This window comes from Leguminivora glycinivorella, chromosome 14 (assembly GCF_023078275.1).
Source record: "Leguminivora glycinivorella isolate SPB_JAAS2020 chromosome 14, LegGlyc_1.1, whole genome shotgun sequence".
In the NCBI taxonomy this organism is placed as follows: domain Eukaryota; kingdom Metazoa; phylum Arthropoda; class Insecta; order Lepidoptera; family Tortricidae; genus Leguminivora; species Leguminivora glycinivorella.
The window spans coordinates 13,346,982-13,361,972 of NC_062984.1; the positions used below are offsets into that span (position 1 = coordinate 13,346,982).

A 14,991-nucleotide genomic window follows, 5' to 3' on the forward strand; every position below is an offset into this window, starting at 1 on the left:
TATTTGACTACACCCATGATTCCTTTTGTGTCAAAATGACAATTAGCACTGTGAGATTCCAAAATAGTCGTTAATTTTGGAATCAGCACCCCCGGAAACCTATTTGACGACACCCATGATGACTTTTGTGTCAAAGTGACAGTCAGCAATGTTAGATTCCACATTGGTCATTATTTTTGGAATCAGCACCCCCTTAACCTATTTTACGACACCCATGATGACTTTTGTGTCAAAGTGGCAGTCAGCAATGTTAGATTCCACATTGGTCATTATTTTTGGAATCAGCACCCCCTAAAACCAATTTTACGACACCCATGACGACTTTTGTGTCAAAGTGACAGTCAGCAATGTCAGATTCCACATTGTTCATTAATTTTGGAATCAGCACCCCCGCAAACCTATTTGACGACACCCATGACGACTTTTGTGTCAAAGTGACAGTCAGCAATGTCAGAATCCACATTGGTCATTAATTTTGGAATCAGCACCCCCGCAAACCTATTTGACGACACCCATGACGACTTTTGTGTCAAAGTGACAGTCAGCAATGTTAGATTCCACATTGGTCATTAATTTTGGAATCAGCACCCCCTAAAACCAATTTTACGACACCCATGACGACTTTTGTGTCAAAGTGACAGTCAGCAATGTCAGATTCCACATTGTTCATTAATTTTGGAATCAGCACCCCCGCAAACCTATTTGACGACACCCATGACGACTTTTGTGTCAAAGTGACAGTCAGCAATGTCAGATTCCACATTGGTCATTAATTTTGGAATCAGCACCCCCTAAAACCTATTTTACGACACCCATGATGACTTTTGTGTCAAAGTGACAGTCAGCAATGTCAGATTCCAAGTCGGTCATTAATTTTTAAATCAGCACACCCGAAAACCTATACTCGTGGTATATGCACTTGAAATGTGAAAGTGAAAATGCTAGAATGACATGTAAACCACGAAGTTGTATAGTCATATTGTTCATTGGTATTGGTGACCACCATCTGGCTCCATCATCAGACCCTCGACCCTGAGCACCATCTTGAAGTAATTAGAATTGTATTTGTCTTATTTTATCATCATATTAATATATACTTTACTCTAATACTTATCATATAACAAAAGCAAATATTTGGGATGGGATCTACTTTTATAATTATTACTTTAATTTTTTAAATAAATTTTAACATAATTGATATTATTTCGCACTATATTCTCGTATTTTCGTACAAAATAATGTTTATTAGAAACCAAAAGTTTATATCGAGATAGTAGATTGTGGTTGTTATCAAAATTCCATAGAAAGGATCAAGATTGTTTTGTCCATTATTGTAGTGCGAGCGAGTGATAAGACGTGCTAGAAAGGGTCGGCATATTGGGCTCGCGCGGCGGGTAAAATACCTAATTTCGCCCGACGCCGAAATGTTATAACGCTCTTAAACCTTTTTTAAAGTCATAATATATCATAACACGAAAATCACGTCGAGTAAGCTCCATTGTTGCGGAAAATTCCCGCCAAAATTATTTAGAAAAAAAAAAATTAAAAAAGGAATCCTAAGAATTTCCAAGTGTTCCATTTTTAAATTTATAAGCAGATAACCTACCTTTACATTGATGTATAACTGGCCAGTATCAATCAAATGACCATGGAGTATCTAACTTCTTTTGGCATGACCCTCGTACGAATATAAAGTTGCCGGGCCGGTAGCCACTAATCAAATTAGTTTGTTTACATTTTTAACTTATGCTTTTAACAGTTGTCGAAATCGACTCGGTTTCTTTGCGGTGTGAGCGATGCATGGGTCGGCAACCTGTCATATCAATATGACAATTTGGAGATTGATTGCTAAAAGTGTACTCTCTTTATGTACTCTGCCCAACCCCTCTAAGGATACAGGCGTCTTCATGTATGCATGTGCATCTGAAGCAGTCAAAGCTCTTTATGCAGAGTGTAGACTCTGGGTGGATCAGAAAGCTAGGGAAACTGAGCAAACGACAACTCCAAATTATAACGGGGGTGTTCACATGCCATTACAGGGTCAAAGGCATTTTAGGCAATATGGGACACGCTGACAACACTGATTGTCGTATGTGTGGTGAAGAGGAAGAGACCATCAGTCATCTAATGTGTGAATGTCACGCCCTCGCCAAACAAAGAGTGAAGAACTTTGGAGCAGGTTACCTGGTGCCAAATGATTTCAGAGAGCTACCCATGAGCCTCATCATCATCATCCGATACGTGGAGATGGTCGAGAAGCTCCTGAATAGCTGAAGGATCTTAGGATCGTAGGGGGTAATTGCGAGATCCGTCGTCGCACCAAGACATGGGTTTCGTTATTACCAAACTAAAGTGGAGTTGGGCGTGACATGTTGCTAGGCAGAGTGATGGCAGGTGAACTAAAATGTTAAGAGCGTTATAACATTTCGGCGTCGGGCGAAATTAGGTATTTTACCCGCCGCGCGAGCCCAATATGCCGACCCTTTCTAGCACGTCTTATCACTCGCTCGCACTACAATAATGGACAAAACAATCTTGATCCTTTCTATGGAATTTTGATAACAACCACAATCTACTATCTCGATATAAACTTTTGGTTTCTAATAAACATTATTTTGTACGAAAATACGAGAATATAGTGCGAAATAATATCAATTATGTTAAAATTTATTTAAAAAATTAAAGTAATAATTATAAAAGTAGATCCCATCCCAAATATTTGCTTTTGTTATATGATAAGTATTAGAGTAAAGTATATATTAATATGATGATAAAATAAGACAAATACAATTCTAATTACTTCAAGATGGTGCTCAGGGTCGAGGGTCTGATGATGGAGCCAGATGGTGGTCACCAATACCAATGAACAATATGACTATACAACTTCGTGGTTTACATGTCATTCTAGCATTTTCACTTTCACATTTCAAGTGCATATACCACGAGTATAGGTTTTCGGGTGTGCTGATTTAAAAATTAATGACCGACTTGGAATCTGACATTGCTGACTGTCACTTTGACACAAAAGTCATCATGGGTGTCGTAAAATAGGTTTTAGGGGGTGCTGATTCCAAAATTAATGACCAATGTGGAATCTGACATTGCTGACTGTCACTTTGACACAAAAGTCGTCATGGGTGTCGTCAAATAGGTTTGCGGGGGTGCTGATTCCAAAATTAATGAACAATGTGGAATCTGACATTGCTGACTGTCACTTTGACACAAAAGTCGTCATGGGTGTCGTAAAATTGGTTTTAGGGGTGCTGATTCCAAAATTAATGACCAATGTGGAATCTAACATTGCTGACTGTCACTTTGACACAAAAGTCGTCATGGGTGTCGTCAAATAGGTTTGCGGGGTGCTGATTCCAAAATTAATGACCAATGTGGATTCTGACATTGCTGACTGTCACTTTGACACAAAAGTCGTCATGGGTGTCGTCAAATAGGTTTGCGGGGGTGCTGATTCCAAAATTAATGAACAATGTGGAATCTGACATTGCTGACTGTCACTTTGACACAAAAGTCGTCATGGGTGTCGTAAAATTGGTTTTAGGGGTGCTGATTCCAAAAATAATGACCAATGTGGAATCTAACATTGCTGACTGCCACTTTGACACAAAAGTCATCATGGGTGTCGTAAAATAGGTTAAGGGGGTGCTGATTCCAAAAATAATGACCAATGTGGAATCTAACATTGCTGACTGTCACTTTGACACAAAAGTCATCATGGGTGTCGTCAAATAGGTTTCCGGGGGTGCTGATTCCAAAATTAACGACTATTTTGGAATCTCACAGTGCTAATTGTCATTTTGACACAAAAGGAATCATGGGTGTAGTCAAATAGTTTTTAGGGGGTACTGATTCCAAAATTAATGAAATGATTTAAAAAGTAATGACCGATCTGGAACCTGACATTGCACAGTACCCCTGGAAACCTATTTGACGACACCCATAACGACTTTTATGTCAAAGTGACAGTCAGCAATGTCAGATTCCAAATTGATCATTAATATTGAGATCAGTACCCATGAAAACCTATTTGAAGACACCCATGATCACTTTTGTGTCAAAGTGACAGTCAACAGTGTCAGATTCCAAATTGGTCATTAGTTTTCAAACACCTCCGGATACCTATTTGACGACACCCATGACAACTTTTGTGTCAAAGTGACAGTCAGCAATGTCAGATTCCAAATTGGTCACTAATTTTGGAATCAGCACCCCCTAAAACCTATTTTACGACACCCATGACGACTTTTGTGTCAAAGTGACAGTCAGAAATGTCAGATTGAACATTGGTCATTAATTTTGGAATCAGCACCCCTAAAACCTATTTTACGACACCCATGACGACTTTTGTGTCAGAGTGACAGTCAGCAATGTCAGATTGAACATTGGTCATTAATTTTGGAATCAGCACCCCTAAAACCTATTTTACGACACCCATGACGACTTTTGTGTCAAAGTGACAGTCAGCAATGTCAGATTCCAAATTGGTCATTAATTTTGGAATCAGCACCCCTAAAACCTATTTTACGACACCCATGACGACTTTTGTGTCAGAGTGACAGTCAGCAATGTCAGATTGAACATTGGTCATTAATTTTGGAATCAGCACCTCCTAAAACCTATTTTACGACACCCATGACGACTTTTGTGTCAAAGTGACAGTCAGCAATGTCAGATTCCACATTGGTCATTAATTTTGGAATCAGCACCCCCTAAAACCTATTTTACGACACCCATGACGACTTTTGTGTCAGAGTGACAGTCAGCAATGTCAGATTGAACATTGGTCATTAATTTTGGAATCAGCACCCCCTAAAACATATTTTACGACACCCATGACGACTTTTGTGTCAGAGTGACAGTCAGCAATGTCAGATTGAACATTGGTCATTAATTTTGGAATCAGCACCCCCTAAAACCTATTTTACGACACCCATGACGACTTTTGTGTCAAAGTGACAGTCAGCAATGTCAGATTCCACATTGGTCACTAATTTTGGAATCAGCACCCCCTAAAACCTATTTTACGACACCCATGACGACTTTTGTGTCAGAGTGACAGTCAGCAATGTCAGATTGAACATTGGTCATTAATTTTGGAATCAGCACCCCCTAAAACATATTTTACGACACCCATGACGACTTTTGTGTCAGAGTGACAGTCAGCAATGTCAGATTGAACATTGGTCATTAATTTTGGAATCAGCACCCCCTAAAACCTATTTTACGACACCCATGACGACTTTTGTGTCAAAGTGACAGTCAGCAATGTCAGATTCCACATTGGTCACTAATTTTGGAATCAGCAACCCCTAAAACCTATTTTACGACACCCATGATGACTTTTGTGTCAAAGTGACAGTCAGAAATGTCAGATTGAACATTGGTCATTAATTTTGGAATCAGCACCCCCTAAAACCTATTTTACGACACCCATGACGACTTTTGTGTCAGAGTGACAGTCAGCAATGTCAGATTGAACATTGGTCATTAATTTTGGAATCAGCACCCCCTAAAACCTATTTTACGACACCCATGACGACTTTTGTGTCAGAGTGACAGTCAGCAATGTCAGATTGAACATTGGTCATTAATTTTGGAATCAGCACCCCCTAAAACATATTTTACGACACCCATGACGACTTTTGTGTCAAAGTGACAGTCAGCAATGTCAGATTCCACATTGGTCATTAATTTTGGAATCAGCACCCCTAAAACCTATTTTACGACACCCATGATGACTTTTGTGTCAAAGTGACAGTCATCTGAGGTACTACATATTCGTAATCTGAAAGTAATCAAGTCAATAATTTCAGTTATTTTGAATCGACTATGATTCCGAATTATTGGTAATAGTAATGATTGTATAGATGATTAGTGATTCCTTTACATGTAATGGTAATTTACCGTTTCACTTGATTACATTACAAGTAATCTGACACCCAGTAGTGTCAGATTACAAAGTAAAATCAAGTAATCGTGTAATCCGGAATCGATTACGATTTCCCCATCTCTGGGTTTAGTTATATGGTTCATTGGTACTGGTGACCACCATCTGGCTCCATCATCAGACCCTGAGTACCACCTCTTGTCAAAGGTCTTGTTGAGACGAACCCAACGAGCCTAAACACGAAGTCGTTTACTTACATGGTTCACTGGTACTGGTGACCACCTTCTGGCTCCATCATCAGATCCCGAGTACCATCTTGATGTGTCTTATCATCTTGACCGTATTGTAATTTTCACATTTTTATCATCACAACGTTGTAATACTTTAACATTCAAACATAACAAAGTATTACAAAAGCAAATATTTACGGGTCTAGGATCAAATTCGTTGGTCGCTGTTTACACACACACAATGCGAGGATAGCCCGTGTAGAAACAAGGCGTCCGACCCACACAACAATAAATATTCTCGACGTTTGCGATGAAAACTCGGAGACCAAAGCGACATACGTCTTACCTGCTCGAGCTCCGGCGCGGCACTGAAATCGCAGGCGTCCGTCGCCGGTAAAATAGCGACAGGAAGGCTAGTTTTCAAAAAATTGGCAAAAAATCATGATAAAATATTATAACGACAAATGGATAACAGCAGTTTAAGCACATTGTGCAGATTATTTATATACTAAAATAACTTCGATAACATGTAGATTTTCGGAGAAATGATCACTTGTTTCGATGTATTTTCAAGACAAAATTGAGTTCGTTTTACTTTCAATTTCTCAATTTCAAAGGATTAAATGATAAATATTGTTTAATGGGCCTTAAGTACAAGATATTTGGAACTTAAATTTACCTCATTTATGAGAGTGATCTTATCAAATTGTACATAATAAGTGCTCCGAATTCTGTGCTTCACGCGGTTTTTCCTAAACGAGCATCAGAAAAACAATCATTACTAATTGAAAAAGCTTTTTTTTTCATATGTTTTTTATTTAACCGACAGTTAATAAGATGTTCTAACTGAAACAAGTACTTTCACTGTCTTTTAGTATGAGTAAAGTGTACAATTTTGTCGATAAATATTGTGCATTTTACAATATATCGCCTTTTTTTGTCATAGCGCTCTTAACGGAGTGGTGGCCGCTTACAAATGTAAGGAATTCTGGGCATCCGTTGGCTCGTTGGGTCGATGACATCCGGAAAATAGCGGGTCTTAACTGGATCAGACTAGCCCAGGACCGGGAAAAATGGCGTACTAGAAGTGAGGCCTATGCCCAGCAGTGGGCGATAAATGGCTGATATGATGATGATGATGATGAATTGCACAAAAGATCCCGATGTGTCGAAATGTATGGTAAGAGCCCCAGTTTTAAGATAACATAAGATAAGATGCATGTGTATCATTAATTAATTACTCTTCAAGGAAGTGCGTCTTGATGGTCCTCACGGTGCAGATGGGTTGCACGGCAATGATGACGATGAGCCACAGACACGTGAATGTGTGCACGAAGAATACCACAGCGTGGACTGTCATCACCGCCTGCGCACAAACACATTTAAAAGATTACCTACGAATGTAGTACGAAAAGCTTTTCCTTCGTAATTTTCCGGAAACGTTCGTATTTGTCATGCTAGTTCAGACAGTGTCAGTACATCTTGTAGTCAGTGAGTCTCACACTGAAATAGCACGACAAGTTTGTAAGTTTCCTTAAAAATACGAATGAAAAGCTTTTCGCACTACATTTTGTAACTATAACAAATTACACTGATTTAAACTTTCAAGTGAATGAAACGATTGTTACACATAATTATTTTTAAAATCGGGACTTAATCGCGTATGACTACATATTAAACTGACCTCCAACGTTTCAGGGACGGCGTTGTCCCCGTAGTCTCGGATCGTGGTCGTGGTCGTGGTCGGGGTCTCGTGGGCTCGGGTGGTTCATGTTCATACGCGATTAAGTCCCGATTTAAAAAATAATTATAACAAATTAGCAACTATTGGCCCATTTAAAAAATATTCAATTTGTAAAATCTACCTTATAAAAAGTATACTATTAGCTATTTATCAGTATCAAAAGTGACGTTTTTTCAACAGGTGAATTGAATGACAGCAACAGGATTGGAACTGGGTCTTCAGCTTACGGTTTACAGGATAGGTACTACAGGCGGTCGGGTGGTCTAGAGGTAATGACGTTAGCCGCGTAAGCTAAATACACGGGTTTGATTCCCGGCTCGGCCACTGGTAAACTTGACCGCTTATTCTCAGTCTATGCTATTTCAGTTTGAAATTCATATATACACTGTGACCACTTAAAAAAAAAAACATAAAAAAATAGTATAAAATAATATTTTGATTTGTTCCCTAATAAGTAAATTACTATATACTTAAATAAGCTATGTACTTAAATAAGACCTAGTAAAACTAACTTAAAACGCAATACGAGTATACGCACAAACCTGTAACGTAGTGAGGTTATTTGTTAGAACAACCGACGACTTGTTATAAAACTCAAACAAGTATTTAATTCGGAATAACTTGTTTGCTCTAAGGTAGTGCATAGATTTCATGGTTTTCCTGTAACTAAATTATATTACTTGTTAATACTCCAACGAATAAAATCATTTTCATAGAAAACACATTAAGTTGTGCTTCTAAGTAGACATGGTTCTTATCAAGCAGCAGAGCCTGCAGGCCTTGGTAATTTTTTCTTTGTCTATAATATCGTCACTACTTTAAAAAAAACTTGTATCTTCTTCTGTCAATGAAGAAAAAAATGTAGTATAATTATGGAATGCATATGTATAGAGTTAGTGTGTTTTAACTTTGAGAAGATGTGAGATCGAGACTTTTTCAAGATAGTGACGAAGTGACGATATTATTATGACATTTATTTCGATTTAATCGTTTAATAGTCATCATTAATCATTAAACACAAAGTACACAAATATGACAATCGATGCTAGCTTAGTACTCTTATTACTAAACTTTTGAGCGATCTCAACTGAGCATTCACGTACTTTATGATTATGTATACTCATATACAAGCCTTATAGCCCTTCATTTTAATGCGGTAATGCATATTTGTATTATTAAAACCAATTAACGAGAATTCGGCATAATGGTCGTTATTAAATTTTTACACTCATCGAAGCAGAAAGAAATAACGAGAATATGTTTCAGAGAAAAATGTCGAATGAAAGGTTTCAATGTTGAATGCAATAAAATTCAGAACAGAGCGTTTCTATAGGTACACTACATTGATAAAACCTGTACCTATATGCTCCTCTGTCTCTGAAAATGTATTTGTACCTACTTAGATAATGTCTTTTACCTTTTGCAATAATGTTAATAGAGACTCAATACTTTGTAGTAAATTTTGTGTGCATGCAATCGCGCGTTTGGATATAATGAGAAAATGACGTCGTATAAATACAGACCTACCAATGTCGATCAATTAAAATTAAATATGAATTCAATCTATTTCTTGGAATAACTGGGTGCGTAGCCGAATGGCACTAACGCTCACGAAACGCTCACGAAACGACACGCTAGTAGATATCTATCCCTGTCGCTCTTGCGGATTGGCGCGACAGAGCCGGACTACGTTTCGTTTTCGTTTGGCGTCGGAGAAATGCCATTCGGCTACGGGGCCTGATGGTACAAAGCTGCAAATATACTCAACTAGGTACTTTATTTATTCTTTCATGCATGCGTCTGCCTGTGATAAAGTAGGTAATTCAAAAGTAGGTACTTATATATATTGTATACTTTTAAATTAAGATTCAAGATTCAAAGAATTTATTTGCGCATAGAACACAGTTATAAGGTGTTACAAAATAAATAAATCCGTGTATTCAGTCTCATGCAGGCGTGCAAATATTTGGAAAACAGGCAATTAATATTTACAAAATCATAAAAATACTATAAAAGGCGATTAAAGGCAAGCGATTAAAGGGAGGCAATTAAAAAAAAAGGCAAAATTCACACCCGTGGCAGGACTCGAACTTGCGACTGTCTGCATTGCCGGTGTACGCCATTCCAAAGCGTTTAGGAATTGAGTAAAGGCATGGAAAAAATCGCAGCAGGCCTCCGTAGCTCAGATGGTCAGAGAGGCTGCACCACCAATGCAGAAGGTCGCAGGTTCGAGTTCTGCCGGAGGTGTTAATTTTTGCATTCTTCCTTAAATTTAGAAATAGGTTCTTTATGTTATGACTTCACTTCCTTGATGTCAATTCAGCATACTGCTTGATCGTGAATTATATCGGCTTCTAACCGTATGCGCGTAGCCGCAAAGATAACAAGATTACTTTATGTTATGTATGAATTCCATTCAGTTCGTAGCCTGGGCTTTTATAAAAACAATATTTGTGACTTACGTACCTTTAACCATTCATCGAATTTAACTGCAATACTATATTTCTGGGTTTAATTTGTATTTAGTCTGTCACCTCGAGAATTAAGAAATATTAAATCATTATTAGAGGTAAATATTCGATAGTACCTCTACTTGTATTACTTAGTAAAGCACTAGCGCATTTTTAGGGTTCCGTAGTCAACTAGGAACCCTTATAGTTTCGCCATGTCTGTCTGTCTGTCCGTCCGTCCGTCCGTCCGTCCGTCCGTCCGCGGATAATCTCAGTAACTGTAAGCACTAGAAAGCTGAAATTTGGTACCAATATGTATATCAATCACGCCAACAAAGTGCAAAAATAAAAAATGGAAAAAACTGTTTTATTAGGGCACTCCCCCTACATGTAAAGTGGGGGCGGATATTTTTTTTCATTCCAACCCCAATGTGTGATATATTGTTGGATAGGTATTTAAAAATCAGGAAGGGTTTACTAAGATCGTTTTTTGATAATATCAATATTTTCGGAAATAATCGCTTCTAAAGGAAAAAAAAGTGCGTCCCCCCCCTCTAACTTTTGAACCCTATGTTCAAAAAATATGAAAAAAATCACAATAGTAGATCTTTATAAAAACTTTCTAGGAAAATTGTTTTGAACTTGATAGGTTCAGTAGTTTTTGAGAAAAATACGGAAAACTACGGAACCCTACACTGAGCGTGGCCCGACACGCTCTTGGCCGGTTTTTATTTAGTGATAATGGTTATAAGTTATTATGGTTATAGGTTATAAGTTATTACCCCTCAAACGCCTTGTTCCAGATCTATCCCAGATAATGTAAACTCTAATTAACAAATGAAAGGTTATTAATTCAGTAGCAAATTTTTGTCAACGGCGTTCCAGGGGTTAATGCATTTCTGTTTCGCCCCATGGTTGACAAGTGTTTAAATCCTAAGGTCTTTTTATGTGCAATAATGTTTAAAATAAACAAATAAAGTCAATCAGAGTTAGTCAACTTACGGAAAACAAAATCCGAAGAGCATGAATGGGAAGTTAACGAACAGATCTGAGTAGAACAATGTTTTATGCCTGTAGTAGTTTCTGCGACACTTGCTGGCGTCCATGATCAGCTCGCCCCGCTTACTTGCGTACCCCTGAAAAAGTATCAAGGTTTTCGGTGTTGCAGAAAATTGATTATTCGATGTTTGTATTGCGTATTGTTATTTGGCAAAAAACATTTTGGCATACTACTTTTCGCATAAAATTGGTTCGCAAAATTTCTTTTCGCATAATATTCATCCGTGTGGTGACGGGTTAAGAATTTCACCACCCCCTTTCTTCCCGTGGATGTCGTAGAAGTCGACTGTGAGATATGGGTTAAATTGTGGCGTAGGCGAGAGGCTGATGGCAACCTTGTCACGATTAGGGTCTGAATTACTAGCTAAAAGAGAGAAATGAGTAATCCAAATTCGTGCAAAAAAAAAATATTAATTTATTTAAATGTCGGAAACGGAGACGAAGTTCGGAAACGAGAAATTTAATGATTAAATTTTGAGCTAATTTAGGTCGTAGGTTCTAGTTTTTATAAATTCACACAAAATCCTGTCTACACTGCGGTTAGGTACTCTCGCCTGGTTTGTGCCGTCGGTGGGGGGACGCCCCTCTGGAAATGCAGCCGACCGTAGGTACTCAGGGGCTGTCCGAGGGCTCGGCAAGGGAGGTCTGCTCTGCCTGGCGAGAGTAGCGATGGTGGTGATGTGGCTGTGGTGGAGTCGACACTCCAAATGACAGCCCGAACCTTGGACCCTGGAACGCGTCATCCAAATCCATGAGAAAACAGTCCGGCTGCATGATTTGTGAACATCCTCGGCAAGCGGAAGGAAGAGAAAGCACCTAAGATGTAGCAGTGATGCCGTGGATGTTCACAATCAGAATCGGAGATTACATTTTGGAAAGATGATGCAGCAGTTTACATTTTTAAAATGAGGGTGGAAATAAATTCTGATGCAATACCGTTACAACGAAATGATTGTGCAAAATAGTTTACAGTATTTAGTATTTAATAGGTTGATGTTTGAGGAAGATATTTTAAGCACTAAAAATACTAAAATTACAACACAAAGTCTTTTAATCTAATTAGCAAAATTAACTACATCTGAGTTATTAAATGTACCACTTACCCAATTTGGGGTTTATTACACTCGCGTTACTATAAAAATATTAACGTTGAGCACTTCGACGAACGTTTAGAGACGACAAAATATTTAATTGGTTACATGTCGAAACGATGCATGTATAAAGACCGATATTAATGTGCCGTGCGTTCTGTATCGAATGAAGATCGGAAATGGTCGCGCGGCTAAGCGCCGCTGTGATATAGGTGTCACCAGATGTGACAAACAAAAGGACTAGTTGCCGGGGCGCTAAATGTTGCACGCGATATTATTCTGGGAGCGCTAAAACGGCGCCGACGAACACTGTTGCACTTTGTTTGTTTAAAATAGATGTATATTGTAAATAGTTATAAGTATTAGCTTGTAAAATATATAGTTTTTAGAGGTACATTTATTTATGATTTTATTTATTCGAGTGATAATAGTTTCATGTAACGTATAACGTTACATATACCCGCCTCGTCTGGGTAAGGGTTTTGGCCTCAGCAAAACCCGTCTTATTAGCCTTAGCATTTACAGTTTCATACCATCCACTTCCATACAGTCCTTCAAATTCCACTTTCATTAAAACAGCATCAACTCTTACATACGCTGATGATGTACACATTCATTATTCGAGGCATTAGCTAGCATAGCTTATGACTCATGCTGGAGACTAAGATATTTATTTTAGAGGGCATGTCTATCTATTATTATCCCAAAAGGAAGAGATCCCAAAGTCGGCTCCTACGACACCCACGGGAGGAAAGGGGGTAGTGATATTCTTATCCCGTCACCACACGGGGAACTCTATTATTAAAAAGTTTAAAATCTTTTATATGCCAAGCTCCAATATTCTTGCCTGACATATCTTCCAAAATATAAACTAGAGGTGAACGTTTTTCAACAATTCTGCATTGTAAATATTTTGGGGCCAATTTTTTACTAAAATATTTATCCTTATCACTAAGAATATACGTTCGCTTAAACACTATATCGCCTACATTATATTCTGCTGGTTTTCTGCGCAAATCGTAGTGCATGGTATTCTTTACATGTGCCCTCCATAGTGAGGCTTGCACATCATTGAATACCGAAGCAAGGCATCCCAGGTTCTCAGCATAAATATCACGCGGCAAGAACAAAACTTCGTCACCTAAATCTGTGTCAGTGTAGTGCGATCCACATGTGACTAGCTCCCTACCGTGTACTAGAAAAGATGGAGAGTAATTAGTTACCTCATTTACGGAATTGTTCATTGCAAATTGAATTTTGGGGATAAAAGTGTCCCAGGATCTATGGTCGTTACCTACAAACGTGGACAGGCACGTGACAAGAGTTTTGTTAAAACGCTCCACCAAATTTATCTGTGGACAGTACTTTGGTGTAAAGTACACGTTTGGTACTTTATATTTCTTAAATAACGCGTCTGTGGCAGAGCTAGTAAATTGTGTACCGTTATCTAGGAAAATTGTTTGTGGTACACCGTGTACCAAAAAAATTGAGTCTTCTAAGACCCTAACAACTGCATCGGCAGTCGCGCGACGAAGGGGGAATATATTGCAATATTTCGTAAAACAACAAGTCACGACGAGAATGTAACTATTCTGTTTGCGAGTTACTGGAAGTGGACCTACAAAATCAATGGAGATCATTTGATGGGGACGACTGCATTGCTTAGGGCGCCCCATTACTCCCAAAGTAGTGTGATTTTGAGACTTATATGCTAGGCAAACAGAACAAGTGGTAACAAATTGAACTACGTCCTGGTGCATCCCGGGCCAGAAGTATGACAATGCTAAACGTTTATAGGTTTTGAAAATTCCGAGATGACCAGCAGTCGGTTCAGCGTGGTTTTCGCGAATAATTTGGTCACGAAATTCGCTGGGAACAACCTCCTTCCAAGCGAACTCCGAGGTGAGTTGTGACATGTTTTTGGTGAGCCTGTATAAAGAATTATTTTTTATTAAAAAATTTGGAAAATTATTTGGGCTATTGAGACAACCGTTATACATTTTAATGAACCATTCGTCCTTAGTAGTAGATATTGCACTTGCTAAAGAAATTGCAGAGATAGGGATAGCACGAGAGAGAGCATCGGGGATAACATTATCAACACCACGACGATGTTTAACTTCAAAATTAAACGAACCTAGGCGGACTCCCCAGCGTGCGAGTCTACCTGTCGGGTTCTCCAAAGAGAGGAACCATTTCAACGCTGAGTGGTCAGTGTAAAGCGTGAACTTTTGACCATTCTCTAAATAGCAGCGCCAGTGCTCGAGGGCTACTATCGCACTGAGGGTTTCCCTCTCAGTTATGCTATAGTTTTTCTCGGCACCGGTGAGGGCTCGACTCATATAAGCCACCGGATGTTCTTTGCCATCTATGGTCTGCGTCAGCATGGCCCCAAGACCATAGTTGCTAGCATCAACATGGACTTCGAACGGCTTAGAATAATCCGGGCAAGCAAGAACTGGCGCAGACACTAAAGAGTCCTTCAAAGCGTTAAAAGCTGCGTCAGCTTCAGGCG

General features: G+C 38.7%; 1 protein-coding gene and 1 long non-coding RNA gene across 2 annotated transcripts in view; both read right to left on the reverse strand.

Annotated features, from left to right (window-relative positions):
* Positions 1–14,991, reverse strand: part of LOC125233252 — a 103,397-nt gene that overhangs the window by 18,162 nt on the left and 70,244 nt on the right. The window contains exons 30-32 of the mRNA XM_048139191.1: positions 11,329–11,462; positions 8,419–8,542; positions 7,374–7,498 (exon numbers count right to left, since the gene is read on the reverse strand). Coding sequence (XP_047995148.1) covers positions 7,374–7,498; positions 8,419–8,542; positions 11,329–11,462 — 383 coding nt within the window. The remainder of the gene's footprint in view (positions 1–7,373; positions 7,499–8,418; positions 8,543–11,328; positions 11,463–14,991) is intronic.
* Positions 11,787–12,728, reverse strand: LOC125233253. Its single transcript, XR_007177839.1, has 2 exons — positions 12,489–12,728; positions 11,787–12,114 (listed from the first exon to the last, which is right to left on the reverse strand). It is a non-coding gene; the product is annotated as an uncharacterized LOC125233253 (long non-coding RNA).